This window comes from Oreochromis aureus, linkage group 12 (assembly GCF_013358895.1).
Source record: "Oreochromis aureus strain Israel breed Guangdong linkage group 12, ZZ_aureus, whole genome shotgun sequence".
In the NCBI taxonomy this organism is placed as follows: Eukaryota; Metazoa; Chordata; class Actinopteri; order Cichliformes; family Cichlidae; genus Oreochromis; species Oreochromis aureus.
The window spans coordinates 9,588,463-9,615,900 of record NC_052953.1 but is presented as its reverse complement, the minus strand read 5'-3'; the positions used below and the strand labels follow the sequence as shown (position 1 = coordinate 9,615,900).

Sequence of the window (27,438 nt, the reverse complement as noted above, 5' to 3'; positions counted from 1 at the left end):
AACCAGGCTCAGGAAGGCGCGGCAGATCCAGTGATGAGAAGCAAGTATGGGAGAAATATGATTTCTTTCTCTCACTACCCCACCTGATGTATTTTGGAGCAACTGAAGACTCGGGGAGCTGTGAAGCTGTCAGTTTAGCACTGAGCCAATAATGCAATAATGACTTGCTACATTTCTCAGCCCTTCTAAAATAACAAAACAAAAACAAACAAAAAAAACCTTTTTGGACTCAAATAAAGAAAAGCTTCACAGGCTCCAGTTTAACTCTTAAAGTGTGGACAGCCTCATTACCAAAAAGATCCAGCTAGATTAGGGATATTTAAGTGCATGAGTAGCGAGACTGTGCATAATTGCAGGCAACAAAGCCAGAGGCAACACCTAAAGCATGGGAAAAAACACAAGCTACATTTAGCTGGGCCTAATTTCAGGACTTGCATGGTAGATCACATGTCAACTGCACACAGAGGTGTCTTAAGGACAAACTGTAATAATATGCCCGCTTTTCCACTTACCGACAAATCAGATTACATCCTTGGATAAACTTGTTTTCTTGAATCTTACTTCAGAGCAATGTTTCAGATAAAGATGGCATTTTGGCCAGAGAGAGTCTGTTCAACTGAGCTGAAAATGTACATCTTATCCTCCTGCATTGTTTGTCTGCTCAACTTTTTTTGTACTTGTATGTGGTTTCATGTTCACTACAGATATAGGGTACGATAATATCACATCAACTACACATGATGCAGCATGCCTTACTCTATCAATGAACAGAAAGCAGAATACAGGTCTGTTATCATGATCTCTAATACATGAATGTTCTGTCCGTTATCTTTAATTATCTGTGAAAGATGTTTTCCACTGTGTCTCTCTCTCAAGTGAATGAATAGAGGTGCTCCAGCAGGGCTTGACTGATCCACGAAAAACAATTTTCATGTCCACGAGTGTAAGGGTCAAGCTGCAGTTACCAAAATTAAACAAGTTTCTTTATCTTTAAACACATGCGATAATTCTAATAAAACATTTGAAATAAATAATCACTAAGCTGGCATGTAAGTGGACGAAAGCAGCAGAAAAGCAATACATACAAACATTTTACTGCAGGAACCATCAGCTGTCATATTACTTTGGAAGAGAGGTGGGGAACTCCAGGCCTTGAGGGCCTGTGTCCTGCAGGTTTTAGATATCACCCTGGGTCAACACACCTGAATCGAATGATAAGTTCATTACCAGGCCTCTGGAGAACTTCTGAGACATGCTGAGGAGGTAATTTAGCCATTTGAATCAGCTGTGTCGGATCAAGGACACATCTAAAACCTGCAGGACACCGGCCCGTGAGGCCTGGAGTTCCCCCACCCCTGCTTTAGAACATTGAGCATGTAATCATTTTTCTTTATGTGACAGCTGATTAAAACAGCTGATATCATCCTCATCTGCCTCCTCTCACAGAGTCAAAGCCAAACTGACTCAGTTTTTTCATTTATTAGCTGAATCAGCAAAGCAGTCTTCAGTACTGATAACTGTTTTGTTTTGTTTTTGTTATCTGCAAGAGGAGCGTTTTTACTCATGTGAATTTACAGAGTTGAAGATGCTAAGAATTCTTGCTTTTGTTGAGAGTGACCACAATGGACAGGATTAGAAATGAGTATATCAGAGAAACAGCTCAGGTTGAGTTGTTTGAAAAGAGATTGAAGGTTAGGACCAATGACTGTGGAGTCAGTGATTAAGACATCTGGAGAGGAGGGATGGTGGATAGACTGGGCAAAGGATGTTGAGGATGGAGCTGCCCAATGGGAGGAAAAGAGTAAGACAACAGAGAAGGTTTACATCTCATTACTTATTTTTTTTTTTTTTTACAGTGTAGTCAAACTGTGTTAAGAATTACTTTTAATAGGTAATGGTGAAAATGAAAAACAAACCTTAACATGAACTTGACACTTAGACGTTACATCATCATTCAAAAACGAACAAAAAAAATGAAGTGAGATTTTTCTTTTTCTACTTCGGTAAGTAGAGTGGGTCCGGTCTGCATGTGAAAGTATGCTTGGACAAGATACAGCAACCACCAGAGTGAGAAGGTGTGTCTGAATTGTGGACCAGGTGCTTAGCTACGAAAAGCATTTGAACGAATGCATGTGACTGGGTTGGAAACTTTGGAATTTTTTTCCTTAAGGTTTCTGGTAACTTGCCAGCTTGCTTTTGTGTAAGCAGGTAAAAAAAAAAACACCTCATGTGAGTGGCCGAACATGAAACGCTCTCTTACTCCTGAATACAGCTCACAGCCACATCCTCACTTAAAAAAGCAGTAGCGAAAACTTTCGCTGGAATCAACTTCTTCAAAAGCACAACACTGGGTGCGACTCTGCAACTAAAACTCATAAAAGCAAAAAATTATTTTCTCTGACATGAATTCTCAACTCAGGATTTCATTTAACCTGATATTTCCTAAATTTGCTCCTTGGATTTGCACTTCTAGCACAAATATTCCTTCACCCTTTCCAGAACTGTTCATTTCACACAACTTGTACAGTACTTTTTTTTTTCTTTACATATGCAGAGCACTTGGTGATAACCTGTCATTACATTTTTTTTTTATGGACACGACCTGTAAGAGTCAAGCAACTTAGCTTTACTTAAAACTACTATATGTGGCACAGCACTGCCATCATGTGTCTGCAATGAATGCATGTAGGGTATGCATGGGAAGGCACTCACAGTTAGTCACTGGTTACATATATGTATACATATACATATATGTATGTATGTATGTACATACACATACATCACTCCAGTTAGACCAGTTATTCCAGCTTGAGCAAAACCTCACCATGAAGATAGCTCTGGCTGTGTTTACAATGGATACATTGCCATGCTTGGAGGCTTAAAAAAAACAAACTATTTCAGATGGGTTGTTCTTACTAGATTTCAGGGGGACTTGCTATTTTATTAAAGCTAAGTTTAAGCCAAGCTGTAAACACAGTGCTGTTTGAAAATTATAGGAGAAATCAATCATGATACTTAACCCACATAAGCTATAAACATAGTGCCATCTCATGAAGCAAGGCTTCATTAAGAGTTGTGCCTATGGATCGTTGCTTTATATGACTGAATAAAAGCACTAAATTTGTAAAATGCAAATACAAAACAATGGATTCAACTGCACTAAAAAACTGAGGACTGCAACTTTAATTATTTAATGCACCAGACACTAAATGCGTCACTGTAAATATTGCAAGATTAATATCCCCGAAAAATATCTCCCTGCATGGATACAGCCAATGTGTTGGTGCACCGAGCCTGGCTTCTTCTTTGTTATTTAGTAGTGATGGCGACTCCCTTCTTGACCCAGGCGTTGCTGTTGAGCAGAGAGAGCATGAAGCGAGCCACGTCTCCTCTTCCCACTGCGCTGCCTGCAGGTTGACCATTGTTGTCAGGCACAAAGTATCCCTCATGGGTCAGAAACTCTTGAGCTGTAAAGGACAAAGAGAATACAACAGCTAGATAGTAAAAAACCTAACAGTTTTTCCAGTTACATGCTTGAAACTGCATGATTTGCTGATCTCAGATAAATTACACAAAGCAAAGTGAGACTATGCACTAAGGTAAAAATAGATCACACTAAGTCAGAAAGCTTCCACTGAATTAAGCTCTGCCATTCTCTGTTGATACCCCCTACCCATGATGCAATCTGTCTGCTTTTACCTGTGGCCGGAAGGTTCTTGAGGCCAGGTGGACGCACCACAGTCCAGTTGATGTCCTCCGTCTTCTGCAGAAACTGCTCCATCTCATACATGTTGCTGAGGACACTTCGGATTAATGGCAGCAGGAGGAATCTGATCAGGTACGATGACTGAGTTCCAGAGTTTGCTGAAAAAAGTAAATAAAAAAGCAAACAGTGAACAGCCTGAGCCACAAAAGCCAAATAACCTTCAAAGCCCAAGTTTTTGAAAGTGCCTCCATCCATCTGTTTTCTTAGTGACACATTCAGTTCAGGCTCATGACTCAACGTAGCCTATGTTCATAAATCAGCTAAAAAAGAAGCTTTTAATCATTTGACTCAAAGTCAAACCTTGACACCTGTCCTTCACATTTTGGGAACGCAAGTTCAAAAATATCAGTTACATCGTTAAAGAACAAATCTAAAGGGCCACATCTGTGTGATGCACTTACGCTCTGTGTACCAGGAGGTCATGGTGATGAGCCTGTTCACCCGGGTCTCTTGCATCGCACTGACCATAGCAGTCATGGACCGAGTGTAGCCCGTCACCCCGGTGAAGAAGGAGGCTGGGAAGCCGAGGCAGGACATGACAACATCCTGGTCTTTGAAATGAGTCTTCAGACTGTCTGCCGAGAAAATATCAGTCGTCACCACCTGGAAAACAATTACAAGGCTGACTGTTAAAATGTGCATGATTACTTTTGTTGATTGCACGTAACAGAGCTTAAAACAGATAATTGCCTTGAGATTCTCATGAGTCACGGTGAGCTTCCCTGGGTTCCTGACGAGGGCGGTGACCACGTGGCCTTGCTGCAGGGCCTGGTTGACCAGATACTGTCCAGTCTGCCCAGTGGCTCCCACCAAGGCGATCTTCATCCTCTAACGCTTGGAGCCAAGTCAAGACTGCAACTAAAGCAGAACACGAGGTGGTGAACGCTCTGATCGCTCAAACTAACGGCTCTGAAGTTCCCTCCCCCTTTCACAGGCGTAATAAAACTACTTTTATTGTGCAATAAAAAGGTCCTTTCAGAGAAATTTATGTTTGTCATGTAACAGCTTGTCCTTGTGCATCACTAACCCCCCAAAAATGAATGAATGAATAAAATTCCTTGATCTCTTAAGAGCTAAAACGAATGTGCAGTAAAGACAATCTGGCACCCGAAGTCACAGCAGAAGATTGTGAAATCACATCTCCAGCCCGGAAACATGGATGTGTGTGAGAAAGAAAAGAAAACATAATTTTTTTAAAATTATTAAACTTGGTTGGATGAAAACGATGATATGATGATGAAGAGAGAGAAAAACTTTAATTCTGCCAGTCGAGCAAAACTGCACATTGGTTCCCTTTGTTTTTATCCAAACTGGGGTAAATGGATTATCTCCACAGCAGAGGAGGACGATGAGGTTGCTGGTCAGATGCTCACTGCAGAAACTAAGCCAATATTGTTGACTGAATTTCAACTGATGTTGTTTAGAAGATCATGACAAGCATCTCTGAGCTGATTCCTTGAAGCTATGTTAAATGAGTGCTGTTTGGGGACAACACAGGCTTTTTTGCAGTGAACTGTCTGTCCTCAGATTCTTGGCAGTTCTTTCATTTGTGGATGATGGTGACGTCAAACACCATGCCGCTGCCACTAACAATTAGTTCTTTGGTTTTTAACATAACAGATAATTACAAAACCCAACTGTACTCAACTTTTATAACTGCACCTGAGGCTGAGGCTTAAAAGCGATTCAAGTTTTAGAGCCAATGCGGCATCCCATAATGATGGAATAACTGGATTCTCTCAGAAATTAAGTAGAAGTATTTAAAAGGAAAACATTTTAACTGGTGGCCACAACACAGAGCTTTAGGGGTTAGGTTAAGTCCCATGCTTATGTGTTGTTGGTGGTAGGAGACATCTAGTGATCTAGCTTTAACTGTGTCCACATCAATTTTACTGCTAATAACACTCATGCCAACACCGGTGCATCAACACCACAAAAACCTGGAGATGACATATTTGTCATCACAGAGCTCTCAAAAAACACAAAACACCAGCCACTTGGCTCTATTAACGGTCAGTGCAAATGCACTCCGGTTTTTGTGTATTGCTTAGTCTTTGTAGGAGTCACAAGTCAAAATATCTTTATCGAGCATCCAGCAGCAGGATCCATGAGTGACTCCAAATGGAGAGTGCATTTTTTGCATGAAGCACAACTGCAGTAACTCTTATACTCTAATTATTACCATTACAATTATTCATTACCTCCAGTAGGAGTGACGGATCACAGCCTCTCTGCAGCTCAAACAGGTGACCCACCCATGCAGACTCTAATTTTACCATTTTTCCTCATTCACTGATGAATTAAAGTCATTCATCAGTGACTTTAATACGTACACCGCTCCAACTGCTTGTTAACACAGACATATGGCGCTGGATCGTCTGGCAGCCTTTAAAACAGTTTCCCTCGAGATGAATAAAGTATTATCAATCAATCAATCGATATATAAACAGCCAAACAATGGCTATAGAGAGAAAGAGAAATAGACAGGAAAGCCCAACAATCAAAAAAAAAAAAAACCTTTAAGGAGGCAGTAGGCAACAGTGGGAACCAAAAACTCCCTGTTAACAGGAAGAAACTTCCAGCAGAACAGGGCTCAGGTCATCTGCCATGACTGGTTGGAGGCAATGGACTGAACAGCCTGTAGAGTTTTGCCTCTCTTGCGCCATTTACCAGGAAACTAATTATTCTACAAAGGAAATGCAATCGTCAGCCTTTCAAATGAAACTTCAAAGAAAAAAATTCAGTTTAGGGTCATTAAGTTATATTCAAAGCAAACAGTACTTTTTAAAGAAGACACAATAATATCTGTGTGCCTTGGTCTTAACTGCAAATCCAAACTACAAAATAAAACATGTGAGTTGTGACAGTTGAGTCCTAAAGTCACTTTGTACTTTTTTCATAAAACACAACAGTTTCCCACTACAGTTGCTGCAATGACGCTGTGGGGCACTGCCTCTCCTGCAAACACCTTAACCTCTATGCCGCTAAATTAACAAGTTGATTAATCAGCTCACAGCTACAGTTTGCCTTTTCCCCGTCTCCCAGTAGTGAAGTGGATTATAAAATCATGCTACACACCCAAGACTGAATAACAACCCTAAAAAAAAAAGCAGATCCTACAACATACAACAATATAGCATTATAAAAAGCTTCCTTGTCTTCAAAGACACAAACAGCGATCCAGGTGCTGACAAAATAACACCTACACTACCAAAAACATCGGGACAAGTGATCACTTTTATGATCTTTTATTTTTAAGCCCTTTTCAGTGGACTAACTTATCAAGAGTCCTCACGCTGTAAACTCTTTAATGTTTGACTCAACTATGCTGATAGCGCCAGGGCAATATAACTTCTTACATAACGCAAAAAAAATGGAAAACAGCCTCCCCGGCTGTGACGATTAAAACTGAATACTGTGACTTTCAAAAACATGTCGAGACTGCGGGGCTTTTATATTAAAGGTCTTTAAATACCTATTAAACCGGAAACTGAGGGAATAACTGCCACCCTGAACGTTTACGATCTCTAATGTTACACAAACCAATAGATGGATTTCCGCTTTTGCTATGAGTCTTTGTTTTCTTCATTTATTCATTTAGAGGCAAAACAAACAAACAAACATACAAAAAAAAACACCGTGAGCCAACTTAACCCAAATTATTATTCTGTTGTCATGCAGCATGCAGAAAAGGACGTTTAGCGCCTCACTCACCTGCGCCATTATGAAAGCGTCCCGTGAGGGAGGCGTTCAAGAGCGAAAGCGTTCGGATGCGTTGTAATTGTTTATCCTCAACCCAGATTTAAATCTTTTGTTTTGACGTTACGCAGAGGAAGATGACATGACCCCCTCAAAGGTAATGTCGAAGTTATAGTTAGAAAGTTAGTGTAAATATTTCCAATGACTAAAAGTACAAATTTCGCAGTAAATACTTCTAAAATGTAACGTCTGCTTGCTGTTTTAAAACCCAAATCAAACATCTGCGACTTTAAGATATTTTCTTGTGAAAAGGAAACGCTATAAAGACAACAGTCTTATGGAACAATTATGTCATTTCCTGAAATGAAATCCGTGACTCCTTTAATTTGTTTTGATTTTTATTTGAATACTTTTAGGTTCTTTTGAAGTATACATGACCAATAATTACACAGAAAATGGTTAAAAATATAGAAATTTGAACCAGAAATAATTTTTGAAAAACGAATTTATTCTTCGGTGATTTATGCTGGTGCTATTTATTCTAGGTTAAATCTGTGTGTTGGGTGTGGTTATATGGTGTATAAATTTAGGCTTTATGTTTTGTAACCACTTCAAAGGTTTAAAAAAGTTCACATCCCACACACCAAAATTTTGTCGATCATAAAAAAGGATCAGAGTTGAAGAATAGGCCAGTACAATGACATCAGCAACAAACTGTTGCACTTGGGGGTTGAGTATTTAAGAAAATGCTCAGTGAAATCCAAAATAAAATCAAGTAAATTTTTTTTTATCTACAGACATATCATCAGTAGGTGCTCACATGTAAACACAGACTTGGTCTCCTCTTGCCACCAATGTTTACCTCTGAAACTTTTCCATCTCTCTACACGAAGACCCATTTGGGCCTATCAGGTCATTAGATCAGGTAATCCACTTGTGGCTCTGTGCTTTGATTATGTGATCACACCAAGGGACTAAATACTAAAGCAGCTTCAGCCACAGTCCAGGTGAGCTGCATGGTCGGGGTTGCTTCATACATGAAGCTTCTGTACAATGACCGGTCTCACTGACATCTTGCTGCTATCCTGGTGAAGGATGCAACACAGCAAAGAACTTTTTAAATACTCACATGAACTGAAAGCTGACACTCAAATAACCTGGGAAGTGGTGACTGGATAAAGAAGGCGACTGCGTAAGTAAGCAACAGATTTCAAGATCTAATAGTTGAGTAAGTCTGTATAGGTGGATTTCTACAGCAGCTAACTAAAAAGCAGGTTCAAACTGGGAAAAAAAGTCGTCAAACATCATAGTTTTGGTTCTTTTCTTATTGCCAAAATATATTTTATTATATTTTGTATCCAAGTTTGGCACAGAACAAGACTTTAATTTGTTCCTGAAACGTGATACCATGTGAATTAATCAAACAAACCAAACCATTCAGATTTCAGCACTCATTGTTTTATTAGACTTTTACAAATTCTGAAAGCTGATTTGTCCAAAATGGTTTCAGGCTGTGAAGGTATTTCTGCCTCCTTTTTTTCATAGATTGCTTTACATAACCCTTCGTAGAATTCAGACAAAACAGTCCTGTGCGGCAGGATTGAGGCCAATCACGAAGGTTAGGAGCGAACCAGCGGGTAATGAGATTAAAAGACCACAAAGTCGAACAAGTTCAATGTCCTCCAGCTCTCTGCCTACTGCTGCTGCTTCTGAGCCATGCTCTGCATTTCTCAGTGTCAATGACGGGGTGTCTTAGAGTTCAAAAAGAGAAGCAGAGCTAATAAAAAATGTGCACGAGCAGAGTAATGAACTTCTATCTCAGCCTGAGAACAATGTAGTGGTTTCAAAACGTAAAAATCTTTAGTACTTAAGCAGTCCAGTGTAAATATGTGCTCAAATATTAAATCTAGCAGATGAATTACCCGAATGTACTCTGAATCCTTTTGCACTGATGCAATGATTGATTGGTCCTTTGAACAGGAACAGTCATGGGATGTGGCGTCACAAAGTCCAACCATCTCCACAAACACACCACATCCAGTGGAAGAGGTGACACGCATGCACTGACACACATGGATGATGACCATTCACGCTGATTGCAAAAGTTTTACTCTTTCCTGCTGCTGAATGACCTCGTTCATCACCTTATTCTGGCTCTTACGTGTTGTCTTTGTGTTTGTCTTTTGGTGTTTCTTTCTTCTATGCTGCCTGCAGCTGTCACAAGTAAGCCACATCTGCTTGACCTTTTTTGTCTTGTTGATGTTTTTGTTTGGCAGATGTTGGACATAAACTCAGACCTCTGGTATCTGGGTCAAGCATAGAGGTGGAAATATTTTTACTAAAAGTTGCAGATAGGATGTAGCTTTAATTGAAAAGTGGAGAAAGTAAACACCTGTATCTGTTTCTGATGATGGTTTTAAAGTCAACCATACAGACATAAAACTGCCACCATGCCTTTTTTTTAAAATTTTACAGTAACTTTACTCTTAGATTACTTGTAGAAATTCATTGCTAAGTGTTGGTTCAGGGAAGTTAGGAACAAGTTATCCAGCTAAACTGTTTGTTCCTCCAATCTGAAAGGAAATAAAAGTGTTCCTGAAGTCCTTTAAGAGCATTTCAAGTTAAAAAAAGGATCTGAGATGACTGGAAGAACAGGGTATAGGACACCTATGACTCCAGCTTTAACTCACACACTTGGTTGGGTTTTGGTGCCAATACTTAGTTACAGTTAGGAACAAAAATATTTGTTTCAGAGGAGAAAAAGATCATAATTTGTGTTAAAATAAACCTTTTTCAATGTTAAACTAATTCAGAAAGAGACATTTTCTGGGTATCTAATGCGCTGAATTCAGCCCCATCTAAAGGTGATGACACCACATCCACTATAGTACCGCTATAGTATAAATACCCTTGTTTGGCCTCTTGGTTTGTCCTCCAAGAGAAGTTAGTTTAAAGCTTTTTCTAGTGACTTGAATGCACATCAGGAAATAAACAGTCTTAGAACTGGTAGTCAAGTCTAATAATAAAAAAATGTTTTGAAATTTTGCCTGCTTTGCTTTAAAAAGGTTTTAAAAACAGCAGATTTTTGTGTTGCAGCGCCTCTTATGCTGTGTGTGTCAATAGTAGCACGTGAAAAAAATGATTCAAATGTGAGGTGTTTCTTGATCACATGTGTTCTGTGTTTCAGCCATAAGAGCTGCCATCCTGATTCAGCGATGGTACCGTCAGTACGTCGCCCGCACAGAGATGAGGCGGAGATACACCTGGCACATCTTCCAGTCCATCGAATACTCTGGAGAGCAGGCCCAGATCAAGGTGAGAAACTGCTGCCACAAACCAGTCGAGACCCGAGTGTTTAATAAAAAAAAAAATTTAACAATAAAACTACAACCTTTTTGTCTCTTTCCTGTGCAGCTTTATAATTTCCTCGGCTACCTCATGGACAATTTCACACCATCGAGCAATGAACGTAAGACCTCTGCATTCATTTTAAGTTCATTTTGTTTTTTTCTCTGTAAATCAAATCTCTGAGTTTGAACCATCTCCACCTTGCAGGAAATTTGATCTCGCACATCTTCAGGGAGAATGAGGTCTGCCGGGATGCAGAGTGGGAGAGGTACTTCTGCTACAAGAACATCGAGGTGCCGGAGATTTACTCGGGACCTCATCTCACCTTTCCTCTGACGGTAGAGGAAGCAGTCGGTCTGGTGGAGGCTTTCAGGAATAAGAAAGTAGGTCTTCTTGGAGAAAGTGTTCTATATTCAAGTTCAGCATGTGGCATAGCAGATGCATTGCAATGTAAAAAGCTTTATTTGCAGTGATCCTAGTTATTTCCTATATGCTTGTGACTTTGCTTTCTCTGTGTCGGAGGCCTTCTTGCTAACAATTTTCTCTCCCAGCAGCAGTTGCACTCACGCTACGTCCTTCAGCTCCTCTTGGAGACGTGGAAACTGCTCCGCATGTTGCCAAATATCAACCGTATCTCCACCTGCCACAGCAAAGAAATCACGATTTGTGGTATGATAAAGATATTCTTTGATAGTGATGGTAAAGCGTGTGGAACTGAAGAAATGTGGAAATATTTAGTAAAGACAATGAAAAATCAAAGAAGCGTTAAAATGTTAGTCTTGTTTTATCATAAGAAACTGGACTTTGGTCAATTCTGCTGGGCAACAGAAACCATTGTTTCATAGTGGAAGAGAGTGAAACATTAAAGTTGCAGAATTTAAATTAAAAGTATAGATACAAAATAACTGTGCTGTAAATTACTGTCATTTTTAAGCCAGCCCTTTCTGTCCTGTTGTTACAGGTGATTTGCACGGACAGCTGGAAGACCTGCTGCTGATTTTCTATAAGGTATGAAAACCTTAACATTTTGAATGTGCTGAATTAATCCCATATTTGAACCCAGAATAACGACTTTTTTTCATCTGTTCTTTCATAGAAAGAACTTTCAGCTTCATATACAATTTGTTTAAATGTAATTTACAAATGATGATTATTAAAATCAATAAAACGCTTCATTTTTACTGCTATCACTGCTTCTCCTTCAAAGCTGCTTCAGATGTTCAAATAATTTAAGAAAAATGTTCCAAAAATGTCATTAATACATGTGTTTTTCCTCAATTAAATGATTTAATAAGGATTAATATATATCATTTTAAACTCCTGAGATGATTATTTGAGTGACCAAAAATCAATCTAATGATTTTCATGTTTTGCATTGAGGTGCTGTAATCAGAGAGTATTTGTTTAATCTACTGTTTGGTTTGTTTGTATGTGGTTGATTTGTTTACACTTAAACTGCGGATTGTCCCTTTAACTGTACGCTCCTTCGATCTTGTTTGCCTGACAGAACGGCATGCCGTCCTTAGAGAAGCCCTATGTGTTTAATGGAGACTTTGTAGACAGAGGCAGGGACTCTATTGAGATCCTCCTCATCTTGTTTGCATTCCTGCTCGTTTACCCGAGTGATGTCTACCTGAACAGAGGAAATCACGAGGACCACATAGTCAACCTCAGGTGAAAACATGCAAATAAACAAATAAACATGCACCACGTGTATGCATGCACAGATTCATCTGTTGTCATTCAAACTTTTATTTCTTTACTGGATGGTTTAGGTACGGCTTCACCAAGGAGGTGTTGAATAAGTACAAGGTAGGTTCAGCTCATGCAAACCTGCACCTCCTTATCGCTGCTTTTCTACGCAGCAGCAAATCAAAACTTACGTGGTTACCTTCACCCATGCCTTCCCAGGAAAGCTCAATATAAACCAGTGTCTTATGTATATAAGACCAGTCACTCATCCACGTTGCTAAGAGGATTTAAGGTCATTAAAGAAGGTGACTGCAGGACATCTGGTCTCTGTTGAGTCAGGGGGGCAGAGCTGGTCCAAAGACTGACAGAAGAAATACAAAACAAAACAGAGTTTTCCTTACTGCACGCTGTCTTAAGTTACAGTGCAACATCTCAGTCACACACAGAAATAAACTAGTTCTCTCTAAGGGTTCTTTGTTCCCAGTGTTCCCAGTTGCTGGTGGATCAACCAATGGTAGATGGTTGGGTTTCTATATATAAAGCACTTTGAGATGATTAAGGTTGTGATTTGATGCTAAAGTTAGACAGATAATGTGGGTTAACATTACCCAAAAAAATCACAATCTTAATTCAATCTTATCAACAAAAGGAGTTTACTTTTAGTAAACTAATTCTGAAAATTTCATTATTTTTAAGCATCTCCTTGTTAATGTAACTTTGTGAACTCTTCACAAACATGTTACCACTTAGCAAACCGAGGTTATATTACTTATCTCAGAGGAACAGAAAACAAAATTATTCCTATAAATTAAATAAAAATGCAGAACATTTACTATAAAGTTGATCTGGTCAGAGGAAAATGTTTTCCCATGTCACCAAAAAAAGAGCTGATAAAGCTGCTTTTTCATTAAAACTGATGTCCTCAGTGTAAACTCACACTTTCTGTCTGCAAGGAGAGCAGGAACAAAGGGGAGAAATAAAAAAGCACTAACTGAGTAACTTTTGCTGATTGTGTTTTACATCAGATGCACGGGAAGAGGATCCTGAAGCTGCTGCAGAAGATTTTCAGCTGGTTGCCATTAGCAACAGTGATCGACCAGAAGGTGCTGGTCCTGCACGGAGGGATCTCTGACTCCACGGACCTCGGCGTCCTCGCCAGAGTTGACAGACACATTGTGAGGAACCAGCATGTGATGACTAAAGTTGTTATTTTTCCACTATCCTTACAATGTGTGTAATCTGTGTTTTCCTGTTTTCCTTCAGTACATCTCGGCTCTGAGACCTCCGAAGAAGAGACACCACAGTTTGGCGGGAATATCCATCGACTCGGACACAGATGTGGACACCGCAGCCATCAGCAGGGTCTTCCAGCGTCGGGCCTCTTTCACATATCCCAAACCCCTGGGAACCCGAGATTGCTTCCAAAATCGCTCGCTGCAGGACTTCTCGGATCGGATCAGAGTGAACATGGAGAACCAGCTGGAGCTCAGCAGGAGGGAAGAGCCAATTCTGAACGCCCAGATCAACAAACCAGAGCAAGAATCTCTGATTTTGTCCACTGACTCTGTCAGCAGTGACACCGCCGTGGATGAGTGGAAACAGGCGAGTATGGAGCAGAGATGTTTTCTTAGAAGCTGCTAAGTAAACAATGAGCCTTTTGTGTTAGTGTTAGAATGAAATCAGTGTTATTATTCCAAAACTAGAAAAATGTAAGCAAGCCAGATGTTTAACAGGAGACAGCTGAAACAGGAAAAAAACAATCCACTACAAAATCCACTTTCTTTGTGTATTTACCACATGTGGATGCTTCAAATTATAAAAAACAGACAAAAAAAAACCCAATTTAATAAAAATATGGGGTTTTTTTTAAATGATGATGGGAAGAGAAAAAGCTATCCAAATCTACCAGACTCCCACCCTGATTAAATCATGAATTAACTGTAATTAACCACATTTTCACATTCACTAGCCACACTCAGGCCTCATTACTGCCAAAATGAAGGTTTTAGAGTGGCTTAGTCGAAGTCTGGACTTAAATTGAAATGCTTTGGCAGAACCTTAAACCTTCCAATTTGGCTGAATTTCAAAAATTCTGCAAAATAACAGTAGGCCAAAATTCCACCACAGCAATCTGAAAGACTCATTTCCTTGATTGCAGGTCTTGCTGGCAAGGATGTTATTAGATTTAGGGGACAACTACTTTTTCATGTAAGGCCGGTAGGTTTGGATAGCTTTTTGTTCCTTAATAAATATTACTCTATTTACTCTTGTTGCCTTTGTCTAATATTACAATTTGTATGATGTGAAGCATGTAACTGTGACAAATTGTAGTAAGATTGTAGTAGTTTTACTCCCATTTATATTAAACAATGAAATAAATTAACACCTGTCTAACCTGACCACAAACTCACACTCTTCACATATTTTTATACTGACTTATTTTGTCAGAGGTCGTGACCTTTCAGCCTCACTCCTGCTCCAGTTATAGCCTGAAAGACACACTCAGACAGTAATCAACGCTCACCTAACAGGAGGTGCTGTGTGTTGCCTGTGTAAGACTTCAGAGGCTGTAATCCCCCACGTCACTAATCCCTCTGCTCTGACTTCAATCTACTTTTTTAAACTGGCCAGCTTTTTGCCCAGCTGCTGTTTCCACAGATTTTTTTCTGACTCTTTATTTTATTTTTCATCTTATTTAATGTTTATCTTTTACTGAATAGCAGACAGTGAAATTGGACTACGCACCAATGCTAGAAATGGTTATTATATATACCAGTAGAAAAACTTTAAAACTTTGAGTTCTTTGTCCCACCAGATCCTGGACCTGCTGTGGAGTGACCCGATGACTCAAGATGGATGCATACCCAACGAGGTGAGGGGTGGAGGCTGCTACTGGGGCCCTGATGTCACCGAGGACTTCCTAAACAGACATAATCTGCAGCTCATCATTCGCTCCCATGAGTGCAAACAGGAGGGCTATGAGTTCTGCCACAACCGTAAGGTCAGCTCAGTAATCCTACTGTTCGCTGTCTAAATTCAGTACTTTCATACCAAAATCAGCCTCACTCTAAAGTATCATACGTACCATAAACCTCTCCCCTGATCAGCATCAGTGTTTCCTTCCTCTTCGATGACAGGTTTGTCCTTTCGTTCATTCATTCAGGTCCTCACTCTGTTCTCTGCCTCCAATTACTATGATGTGGGGAGCAACAGGGGGGCTTACGTGAAGCTGGGCCCTGACCTTGTGCCTTATTTGATTCAATATCAGGCCAGCAGCATGACCAGAGAGCTCACTGTGAGACAGAGGTACTACTAACACTCACTTCATTAGATAAATTCTTCATTATCAGATCATCTCTTATTTCACTTAATTCAAACTTGGTTTAGTTTTAAAAGGCTAGAGTAGCTTTGCATAATTCAGTGATCAAAATAATCCTTATATTGATTATGCAGGGCCTTGGAGCAGAACCTCAGTTCATCCACAGTCTGAAGCAGATCTTCAGACCTCTGTCCACAGTCAGAGATGTGTGCCAGAGCCAAGAGTAGAGAGAGTAGAAAATACTGTCTGATATGGACCAAAGCCTGGGATACACCTACACTGACCTTCTAATGGCAAACTTTGGCCACATTTAATATGAGTAGCATCCATTATAACAGTATACACAGGCCAGATAGTAAGGGAAAGTACAATAAGCTCCCTTTAAACAGTCAATAAAGAAGCTTTCTGAAACTAGTGGTTTCAGCACATCTACACAGCTTATCTACATTATTAACTTTAAATAGATATTTCACAAATTAAGCACCTGAGATATTTCTGACGTTGATGAGAAACGGTTTTTGCCTGTTTCTTTGATAACCATTGTTTCCCACGCTGTCGTGTTTGCCGCTCGTTGTCTGCAGTGTCGGGCGAACCGAGCGCTCAGCTCTCAGAGTCCTGCGGGAGCAGCTGTTTGCGCACAAGTCTGACCTCCTCTGTGCCTTCAGAAAGTTTGACAGCGAGAACACAGGTGTGTGTAGTTTGAGTTTCATAAACTGATTCATTCCTCATCGGATCAGACTTTACTCTTTGTTGCAGATCTTTTCTTCTTTTTTTCCACTGTACTTCTCAAGAGATATTCACTTGCTGGAAAGAAATATGAGCCCACAGCTTTGTATTTGTGTGGAACATAATGATCCCCGTGCAGGATGAAAACAACGTGTGGGCTGGGCAAAAGGCTAGCTCAGAAGATTTCAGAGTTTCACAGAAACTTCTGTTTCAGGGATTTAATTTCACTTACAATAGACAAACAGCTTTGCCTAACACAAAACAGTGTGAAAAAAAGGTACTTGGATGGATGTTGTTGGATTTTTCAACATATTTTTGGATAAGCAAACATTTGATTCTCTTTGAAACACTGCCTACAAGTAAAGGTAGTTTATTAATTATTATACACACAGGATTTGAAAAACCTAAAACAGAACTGAGTTAGCTTTTGCGTTGGCTCTAACAGTCTTCCTGATGCAGAGAAAAACCCTGCTGTTTACATTTTCTGGGCTTTAATGTGTCACAAAATAACAAAGTATAATATTTAGTGTGAATGTTTTCAAACTGTGTGGCAAAATACTTCTTAGATATAGTCTAGACAGTGATCAAACTTGGATTAGAGCTTTGCGCTCTTATAATTAGTATGACCTTTCACCTCTATTAGGTCTGGTTTCTCTGAACGACTGGGCCTCTGCAGTGGAGAGTGTGATGCATCTGGATCTGCCCTGGAGGATGCTTCGCTCTCAGCTGGTCACCTGCAAGAACAGCGAAGGCACGATAGACTACTACGGGTGGTTCAACGAGCTTGCCATCACAGGATCCAAAACAGATGTAAGAACTCACCGGCTCTGTCTTAGCTGATGTAGCAATGTTTACATGAAAATGCAATAATGTAATATTGAGTAACTTTAGAAAAGGGACTGAGACTCAGGGAGTTGTAGAGAAGTAGAAAAGATAAACTGCCCTTCCACCCTTGAAATTGCTTAAATGGCTAAAATAATATGAATACAAAGGAACATTGATTTCTGTCCTTTTCCTGGCATGGTGTGTATTCCGTGGCATCATGCTGCTGTCATGTGTTGTTGACTTAAATTATTTGTAAAGGATACACCTGTGCATCATCGATTACAGGTTTCCTTGTAACCTTTCTGTCTACCCAAGTAGAATGAGTTAGGAATGAGAGTTGCTTCAAGATAGCACAGTGAGATAGATTTCCAGGTCACAGGCAGGAAAACAGAGGAGGTGAGGATGTACAAAATGGGAAATGAGAAAAGCCCCATGAGAACAACTTGAGACAATAAATGTCAGAAGTCAGTTAAGTAAAGTGACCTCTTTCAGTACACTCTAGGATTGGCCTTTGTTTTGTTTTGCCTTTTGGGAAAAGGTGAAAACCTCCTTAAAGATGACTAAGAACATCTTTACCAGAATCCTAAAATTAACATCTGCGTGGGAATAAATCTTTTCAGTTGCCAGGTTGTATTCAAGCAGAGTTTTGCTGCTTAAACAGCATTATTTTTCTAACCAATCTGAAAGATGCTGCATATAAAATATCACAAGAATGCTGCAGATGGTCCTTTTGTGCTTTATTTGTGTTGTTTTATGACTTTAGGACTTTCTTTCTCATTCTTTGCAGCATATTGACCAGAGTCTGCTGGAAACGCTGTATCGCCACCGCTCCACTTTGGAGACAATCTTCAGGATTGTAGACACAGACAACTCAGGTAAAACACCCACTGTTTATGCTGTGCGATGCAGGAGCAAATCTGCTAATGGGATATATTACCCTTAGATCGCTCAGTTTTGCATCATTCCCAAGTAATAGCACAGAGAAAAAATACATGTTTAAGTCCTTTCTATCACACACGTTCACACTCCAATGGATGAGCAACTTGGGGTTTGTATCTCGCCCAAGGATATTTGGCAAGCAGACTGGAGCAGCCAGGGATCAAACCACCAACTTTCTGATTAGTAGATGACCTACTCTACGTCCTGAGCTGCAACCAAATGCACTCAGTAGGAAATAAAGTGATCATATAACTTCAATTAAATGTCAGTTTTTGCCTTAAAACATTTAATTACATAGTAATATGTGCCTAATATTAATATGTAACAGGAGCCGTATTTAATTTCAGAAGACATGAAAGAAATACTTTTCTTCATTAAATAGCTAAAATGTTTCTGTATGTATTGTGGCTTTGGATTTTTACCTCATTAAGATAATTTTTTTGTCATATTTAATATTATTTTGTTGATCTGCATACTTTTCTCTTGATTTATTTGTTATATATTAGTTATGTTTAACTTAATTTTTAACTGCTGCCAAAGGAAAAATGAATTAACTTTTATAATCTACATAGATGATTGAGAGAAGGAGTAAAGTGTGTCAGGGCTCTGATGTGTCTGTGGGAGACGTCTGCTGAGCTTAGCCTCTGTTAATCGACCTGTAGCGTGCGAAACAGGCAGCAGGAGGTTACCGTCGCCTGATTCCTAACGAGGATTAACCCACTGATCTACTAGCCCTTCCATCCCGCCTCTCTGATCACATGCAAACACAGATAGCAACACTTTTCTTTATCAGTTTCTGCCTATTACTCCTCCTTGAACCTCTAATCTCCTCCTCCTCCACCTCAGGGTTCATCAGCATGCAGGACTTCCGTCAGACCTGGAAGCTGCTGAGCGTCTACCTGAAAATGGAGATCACCGACGAGGCCATCTCCGACCTGGCCATCACAATTGACAGCAACCATGACGGCAGCATCGACATTGACGAGTTCATGGAGGCCTTCCGGCTCACGGACAAGAAGAGCCGGCTGGAACGAGGACGCAGCATGTTCATGGGCACGACCTCCGACCTCACCAAGCTGGAGGGAGATCCCAACATTTGATGAAAAAGCGTGTTAAACAGATAGCTCGGCGTCCAGCAGAGGGGAGGAGAGGGAGATGCAGCCAACGCAAGCTGCTTTTAATGACGCACATAAAGATGCAGGATGATGCTGAGCAACAGCCGCCTGGATCACAGGGGATTAGGAGGAGGTTAGAGGTCAGGGTGTTTGACAGCGAATGCTCATTTGAAGCGGAGGAAGTGTGGGCAAAATGCAGCAGCTTGAGCAACTCACGTCTCCTTTATATTCTTAAAATAGTTCAAAACTGAAAAACAAAAGGCAGAAAATAACATAGAAAATAACAATTTTATAAAATGCAAAAATGAGTGATTTTTGCATTTTATATTCACTAAATATACTTTTAACAGCTTCAAATGTGACTCATGTCAACATAAAAAGATTCTCACACTCCAGATGTGTTAAAATGGACAATGTAATGATCCTGCTCGGATGATTAACAGTTAAAACTGAGTCAAAGAGCATTATGATGGGAAGGAGCACAGAAACAAGAATCCTTCAAATATATGAAGAAATGTGTTAAATATATTAAAAGTGCTTGCCAAAGGTTTTTGGGAGGTAGCTTATTGCCATTATTTTTAACAACATCTACATATGTTTTTATGAATTTGTTGGATGTGGTGAAGAGGTATTTTAAGAAAAGGAGGAAGATAGGGTAACACATCTTATGGATGGATGTTATCTCATGGTGGTGCCAGCTGAGAACGAGACAGAGTCTGGATGGTAGGGAACAGTTACCAGATGATTGGGAAAGAACAGAGTCGGTAGAGGAGTCTTGGAGAGTAAGAAGGGGACGGAGGAAGTGGAGATCAAGTGTACTGGTACAAGTTATTAAAGAACAAGAGAGCTGCAGTAACCACAGCGGGATAAGGTTATTGGAGACCATGAAGATGTGGGAAAGAATTTACTGTGGGGTGACTGTCAGTGATTTTTGCTTTGAGGGTGTTGATGGAGTTGTATAGAGGAGGTCAGAAGGAGTTGCATCTAGGAGGAATCCTGAAGAAATGTTTTTAAATATCTGCAACTTACTGGTGCCTTAGCAGTAGGAGCACTTGAAGTAAAGTGTAGTGTGGACTGATAATGTTTTCTGTGGGATTGCTCCTCCTGTCGGGCAGCAAACGAGCCCTCAACCTGTCCAGAATGGAGAACTCATGATTTTATTCATTTGACTTATAGGATGTATATCTACCTCCAGTTTCTGAAGTTTAAAGGTGTAGTCTGAGAATTTGGGAGATATGCTTATTATGTTATCTCAGCTGAGCATAAAGACAGGAAATGGAAAGAAACAGCTCGCCTGCTCTCTCTAAAAGGAAACCAAAGTCACCTAAATTCACCCTAAAAACACACTGTGTAATGCCAAAGCTGAATTTGGTCATAATTTTGTACGTTATGACATCATCGCTACATGATCGCAGAATAACCAGTTACTAAGACTACTAACATGTTAAATTCAAAGTAGTGTAATGTTACTTTATCAAATGTAACATTTTTACATTGTAAGTGTAACATATACACAACATTGTTTTGTAACACTGCGGTGACTCAGTGTGGCTTAGAAATAAGTAACTTGATATTTCAGCAGATGTAAGATGATATCTGTGTGGGTGATATCTTCTAAAGATCAGTAACGCATTTGTTTCTTTAAACATTTCTAGGCCTGTTGCAGATGGGAGTAATTTATTTCATCGATGAGATTAAAAGTAAGAAATACGGCACTCGGTGAATCCTGAAATGAATCCTGAATTACAGGAAAATTCTACAACAGCAAATATGGCGTCAGAAACTTAACTTCCGGGGAGGAAAAAGCTTTTTAAGGAAAGCTTTTTAAGCTGTTTTAATCAGATTGGACTGCTGATTGTATACATGTAGTTTTTAATCCTGCCACTACCATTAAAATTGAAGCTCATTTAAATTTTGCATTGCAATAACTGCATAAACAGGTGCCCAGAGGCATTTCAAGACAACTGTTGAGCCCTGAGAGAGCATACAGAGCAGCTGTTTTCAATCTTTATGGTAAGCTGAGCTAAGCATCTAAATCATTTAAATGATTGATCATTTTAACAGTAAATTCAACATTTTGCAGGATGAAGGCGTGATGTATTTTTTAGTTAAATCTGTTGTTCCACATTTCTGAGTATTATCTATTGCAACAAAAAGAGTCAGTGAGTCAGTATGAATGTGAATTTTACTGTCTTTTCTTCTAGTATGTTGACCATGTAAAACCTTTCCTGTAAATAAAAAAGTGTGTCATGTCTTACTTTCCTAAGACATATATGGAAAAATTGTTCAGTTGTTGCAGTTGAAGGTATGTAATTAGTTTCTAATTTGTTTAATTGAGGTAGCAGCTTTTTATTCATTTATTTTTCATCCTTATTATTTAAGAGCAAACATAAAACTCCAAATTTCCTTTGCAATCAATGATAGGCTGAAGTCTAGAAGCTTGGTCATCACTAAATGCTTTGTTTTCTCTCTGCTCGGCCTATAGTTGCTGTTTGCTTGTGGGTCTCTCTGCTTTCAGTTTTGTATTTACACCTGAAAAAACAGCTTTACTTGGTTGAGATCAGGCGATTGACTTCGCCATTGAAGAATATCCCATTTTCTGCATGCTTTGTTATTGTCCATTTATACCATTAAGCAGAGAGTACAGCCCTCCTATCAGCAGTCACATCGTCACTAAACACCAGTAGTCCGGTTCCACTGGCAGCCATACGTGCCCATGCCATAACATTAAATCTACCATGTTTGACAGATAATGTGCTTTTCTTCGGATCATGGGCTGTTTTTTCCCATCCTTTTTCCCCTTCTTTCCATCATTAAGGTACAAGTTAACTTCGGTTTCTTCTGTCCAAACACTTTTTTCCCCAGAACTCTGCGGTTTCTTTTAGATGTTTTCTGGCAAAGTCCAATTTGACCTTCTTGTTCTTGTGGTTTGCACCTTTTTGAAAACTGGCTCCTTAGATGACTGTAGATTTTATGATAATATGCCTAACTCCACAAGACTTTTCTTGAGTTGTGAAGCTGATTTTAAGCATGAAAAGAATTCAGTTATTATTCCTTCTTTTTAAGAATTTACCAAATTCTTAATTTGGCCACTCCTCAAATTTTTACATTTTCTCTGATAGGTTTGTTTTGTTTTTCCAGCCTAATGGTGGCCTCCATTACTTGGTCCTCACGTTGAGGATTCCAGTGAACAGTTACTAAATGAAACTTAAACGCGTGGAATCAACTCCAGATCTTTTATCTTCTTATCCTCCTCAGAACCACTAGAAAGGGCACAATGAATAGGATGGGTCTCATGTCTCTAGTCCACTAAGATAAAGTTCTTGTATAATTTAATACACTTTAATTTTTTACTTGCACTCTAGAAACTTTACTTGTCATTTTTAAACTATTGACTGAGTTCACAGAATCACCAGCAGGGGGCACAACAGACTAGAGTACAGCTTTTCCTGCACAGATCGGCTTCTCAGGACTGAAGAAAAGCGGTCACTGTTTAAGAGACAGGTGAGTAACAGAAGAGCAGGAGTCATTAGGTGGGCAAGCAAACACTGTTAGGATTAAAAGCCAACACACCCTGAAGTTGAGCTGCAGCAGCAAACGGTGAATTCTTGTGGTTTCACTCGCATTATCTCCCTGAGCCCTTACAGCCAGGGCTGTAGCTTTCTGCTCTTTTAAGTGGGTGGATTTTCAAACAAGTCCAGAGCTGCCTGAAGTTTCACAAAACAAAGTACACGTTTTACCTGGAGGAGGAGAATTTGTTGTGTTTTTTTGCCTTTTTTGCACAATATTGCTGGTGATTAAACACACTTTATTAGACACACCTGTTCAACTCGGTGCATTTAGGGTAAAGACTGCAGTCATGGTCGAGAAGTTCAAAATCAGCATGAAAGTGAGGCAGAAAGGCGATTAAAGTGACTTCTGCTGGGATTTTCCTGCACAACCGTCAATACGGTTTACAGGAAATGATCAAGAAAAAGAGGAAATATCCAATGAGCAGCAGTTCTCTGGGTAAAAGTAAAAATGAAAGAACGGGAAACTGTGGTTGCAGCTTTGAGGGATCAGAAATGCTTTGACTTCTGGGCTGGAAAAATTGTACCAAAAAAAAAAGAAAGAAATCAGCTGAGGAGGGAGTCACAGATTGATTTTTCATAGAAATGACTCATAATAAAAATGTGAGGAATATATTTTGTTAATTAGAAAACAAAGTAGCATTAGAATAATATATTTCTGTTTTTTTTAATGTGTAAGCATCTTTAAAAGTCCTATGAAGGTTGGATTAGGTTCACACTGTGAATAGAAAAAATCTTAAAATGGGAGAAATAGATGTTCAGCACTTAACACTTATATTTCTCGTGTAGTTTTAAGGAATGATCTTGATCACCATGAGCGAATTTGGCAAATGCTGAACATGTGATTAAAAGTCATGCAGCTGGGTGTGGAGCTTGTTTGCGGTCTGTACAGTCAGCACTTTCTCCAATCACATGAAGAACTGTAGAAGTTCTCCAGGACAGAGGAACCTACAAAAGCTTCTCCTGTTTTAAAGTCAAAGGATGGTCACGCCCAGTATTGATTAACTTTGGTTTTCACTGTAAAAACATGTGAGTGATGACGTTATCTTATAATCGCAATTTTAAACATTTTTAAAAATTATCCACTCCCCCAGAGACTGAGACTGAATGGTACCACCACCAACCCCAACACAGAGACTCTAACTAATGGGACAAAGCAGAAAGCAGTTAGACCCAGTTTTCCCAGAGTATTGTTCACAGTCTGCAGGTGGTCTTACAGTTGAAAAGCTGCTGGAGCTCTGGCCTAATGCATGTGAAAGAAAGACTCACAGTTTGATGGAGCATGTAGTAACGGGTGAGGTCAGGCATGACAGATTTGCAGGTGGTTGACTATAGTTTTAAGTAATAGTTGGTAACGGACACTTCGGTGTAGTTTCAAGTAGTCCTAATCTATCTGTCTAAACCCCCACACCATTACGCCACCAGCAGCACAAAAATTCTGACCCTACCATCTGAATGTTGCGGCAGAAGTTGAGATTTTTCACAAGCAGTGTCCAGTTTTGGCGAGACTGTGTGAATTGTAGCATCAGTAGTGGCACCAGGTGCGGTCCTCTGCTTCTGTGTGTTCAGAAGTGCTCTTCTGCATACTTTAGTTTTCACTATTGGTAATTTGAGTTACTGTTACCTTCCTATAAACTCAAAGCAGTAAAACCATTCTCTTCATCAACAAGGCATTTTCACTCAGACAATTGTCGCTCATTGGATATTTTCTCTTTAACTAGACGATCGTGTGGGAAAATCCTGATCACTTTCCCTTCCCTTTCTGCTCAGTTTGAACTCAGAAGGCCGTCTTGACCATGTCTACTTGCCTAAATGGGTTAACAAATAACAGACCCAGTTTTGTGGTTTCCAACTTAGAGAAATGAGTCACTGAATAAACACTTTAATCAAAAACACCGAGTGTCACTGTAATTCAGCGGCACACAGCTTTTGTTTTGCTTTAGAAAGAAGTTTTAGAGTCAAAACCAAGACTCAATTCACCAATTCCACAATCGGAGTATTCATCCTATTTTGCCAGTGTGAGACTGTTTCTACACAGAACATTTCATGGTTTGTCCTTGGTGTCTCACTGCCGTTTAATCTCTGGAGTGTTTAAACATTTCATTCTTTTTATTCTTCAGTGAAGTAAAAAAAAACACACACACACGAATAAAATTAAATGTACACTAGCAACTTTTTAAACTCTAGATGTGCAAACTGTCACTTATAAGTATGTCCTCTTCTTTTATATTGATGTTCTCTTGTGGTTCACTTTTTCTTTTTAAAATGCACCTTTGCTCTGCTCGCTAACCTTCATCTTAATTGATGTTTTTAAGAAATAGTTAAAACTGTTATCACTTTTCTTTGAAGTTCAATGAAAACATGCATGTTTTTGTTATAGCTAATTGTAAGAACTGTATTTACACTCTATATTGTTCAAAAACAAAACTAGGAAACTTTAAAAGTAATTTGGAATCACAGAAACTTACATAATTTAGAATAAAGTCACAGTACAAGTAAAGAAACTGTGGTTTCTTATATTTTGGGCTGGTAAAGAGACAAGAAGTGTAGGTTTTACACCCACTTGCTTTATGTATATGGAGCTAAACAACGGCATCACTTAATCAGGAGTCCAGAGGATAATCTCAACTCTACTGAAGGTCAGTCAAGTCTTAAAAATGTAAATAATTAACCTTTAATTTACCCGCTGAAAGAGAAAATGCGCTGACACCTGCGGACCCTGAAATGATCCCCTTGAAGGCAGAAATATATGATGTAAATTCTCAGAAGAGCTCAGGGAGAGGGAGCTGCCCCGAGGCCGTCAGGCAAAATAATAAACACAAGGCTGCTGCTGTGTACACATGCCATGTCCTCGCGGATTTGTAGATTTGTCTGTGATACAGGTTGACATGAGGGATAAACATGTAACCTCCTCTGTCCTTGGAAAATCTGTCAGAAGTTGTTCCTGTTTTACAGTCAGAGCAGTGACTCTGGAGGCCCACCCATCCCCAACTCCCCAAATATACTGGATATACTGGAAAAAGTGAGTCATTGCTCCTTATTTCATCATGAATGAAAGATATATGCTTTATCAAACCGATCTGGACTAGCAGTACAGTAAACACTTAGTCAGAGTTATGAAGAAATTTCTTGGCAGGAATCATTTCTTCTCATGTTGGGACCAGGGTACAAGTACGACCCAGTTCAAATGTTTAACACCGTCATCTCTTCCTTAAACAACACTGTGTAAATATGCAAAAAGGGTAATGCATCAACTATTTAATTGAGTGACAAGTCTGGACTGCAGGTAGGTACTTCTACTCTGTGTAAGTGCCTTAAAAGTAAGTACGTAAGTGCTTCAGTGTCCAGAAGGGCGATTCATCAAGATGCAAAAGACCTAGATTTGTATAGAAGTCCTCTTCCTCCCACTGTGATGTCAGTAAACAGTTTCTGGGTGATTTTATGGGCTCAGAAGCTACTTTGAGGTCATACTGAATTAAAAATAAAATAAATTTTGATTTCTATCTTTTGTGGAAAATACACAGGGACCTGGTGATTTCAACTATGCATCAATTATTTTGTTTTGTTTAAACCCTAGTTAAAGCGTTTACCATTTATATCACAATATTTCTTTAATGAGTGCTGCTACATTTAATTCAAAGTTACACTAAACAAAAAAGTAGAAAGCTCCAAGTTAGAGATTTTCAAAAGATTTTTAGTAGATTAAAAGTTTAAAACATAATTTTAAGAGGAAACTGGTTGTGTGATCGTTTTTGCAGCTGGGATTTAGTTTATTTCTGCAGTTTATGATCAAGTTTTGTTTGGAAAAAAAACACAGCTCCAGTTAAACTGAAATTAATCTTCCCTTTTCTTCCTTTTAGGTCAACACATTTATGATTTGTGTATGTTTTTGTGGACTCTCCAGGCCATGTAATTATTTGGAATTTAATGGCGATTCAAACCAAAAATTAGCAATAATTTAAAAAGCATTATTTGCAGGTAAATTTTAAAAGAAAAAGTTTGGGATCACATTAGCTAATCTGAACCTAGTTGTAGGGGGAAAAGGTGTTGTCAATAATTGTTCATTGTATTTAACTTTTTGTAAAGAATTAAAACATTGTTACCACCTTTATGTTCAAAGTATTTACTCATATTCTGGCGTGTGTGTGATATGTGTGGAAGCTGGTCCACTGGAAATGGTTGTAAATGTCAGTCTGTGAGGATGTTTAATTGACTTCTTGCTTTTGATCCATCCTTATAGATATTACAGTTGTCTTTATTTAGCAAGGCTAAATTTGTTTCAAGCTTGTGGTCGCCTAGTTGAAGATGATGTTGTGAGATTATGATGAATGTGTTCTTTTCCCCGACATTTGACTGCAGTCGTTGTCCATGGTGCTGATCAAAAGCTGGAATGCTGCTGTTGATATTAAAGATTATTGGTATATGCTATTATTTTTGCAG

The 27,438-nt window shown here is 39.2% G+C and overlaps 2 protein-coding genes across 3 annotated transcripts; one reads left to right on the top strand and one right to left on the bottom strand.

The window, feature by feature from the left end:
* Nucleotides 1-1,867: 1,867 nt before the first annotated feature.
* On the bottom strand, nucleotides 1,868-7,610 carry LOC116326313 (uncharacterized protein At2g34460, chloroplastic-like). 2 transcript variants are annotated; one of them, XM_031747528.2, is made up of 5 exons: nucleotides 7,481-7,610; nucleotides 4,457-4,624; nucleotides 4,168-4,369; nucleotides 3,700-3,864; nucleotides 1,868-3,467 (listed from the first exon to the last, which is right to left on the bottom strand). In XM_031747528.2, exons 2-5 carry the CDS (start codon nucleotides 4,589-4,591, stop codon nucleotides 3,310-3,312), a joined length of 660 nt encoding a protein of 219 aa, XP_031603388.1. In that variant the 5' UTR covers nucleotides 4,592-4,624; nucleotides 7,481-7,610; the 3' UTR covers nucleotides 1,868-3,309. The 2 variants fall into 2 exon arrangements, with proteins under 2 accessions (XP_031603388.1, XP_031603394.1); XM_031747534.2 differs by lacking the exon at nucleotides 7,481-7,610 and adding an exon at nucleotides 6,284-6,467.
* Nucleotides 7,512-21,686, top strand: LOC116325778 (serine/threonine-protein phosphatase with EF-hands 2). The gene is made up of 18 exons (XM_039621224.1): nucleotides 7,512-7,622; nucleotides 9,446-9,514; nucleotides 9,680-9,688; nucleotides 10,653-10,780; nucleotides 10,880-10,934; nucleotides 11,021-11,196; nucleotides 11,368-11,482; nucleotides 11,775-11,821; nucleotides 12,321-12,487; nucleotides 12,589-12,625; nucleotides 13,531-13,680; nucleotides 13,769-14,107; nucleotides 15,321-15,506; nucleotides 15,669-15,811; nucleotides 16,406-16,512; nucleotides 17,194-17,360; nucleotides 18,163-18,250; nucleotides 19,161-21,686. The coding sequence occupies exons 2-18, from the start codon at nucleotides 9,454-9,456 to the stop codon at nucleotides 19,412-19,414; spliced, it is 2,229 nt and encodes a 742-aa protein (XP_039477158.1). The 5' UTR covers nucleotides 7,512-7,622; nucleotides 9,446-9,453; the 3' UTR covers nucleotides 19,415-21,686.
* The last annotated feature ends 5,752 nt before the right edge of the window (nucleotides 21,687-27,438 follow it).

Coding starts and splice junctions, on each gene's coding strand:
- LOC116326313 (XM_031747528.2), bottom strand. CDS start 4,591: ATGAAGATCGCCTTGGTGGGAGCCACTGGGCAGACTGGACAGTATCTG. Junction 4,370..4,456: donor TGACTCATGAGAATCTCAAG/GCAATTATCTGT, acceptor ATTGTTTTCCAG/GTGGTGACGACTGATATTTT. Junction 3,865..4,167: donor GACCTCCTGGTACACAGAGC/GTAAGTGCATCA, acceptor TACTTTTTTCAG/CAAACTCTGGAACTCAGTCA.
- LOC116325778 (XM_039621224.1), top strand. CDS start 9,454: ATGGGATGTGGCGTCACAAAGTCCAACCATCTCCACAAACACACCACA. Junction 12,488..12,588: donor GACCACATAGTCAACCTCAG/GTGAAAACATGC, acceptor TGGATGGTTTAG/GTACGGCTTCACCAAGGAGG. Junction 12,626..13,530: donor AGGTGTTGAATAAGTACAAG/GTAGGTTCAGCT, acceptor GTTTTACATCAG/ATGCACGGGAAGAGGATCCT.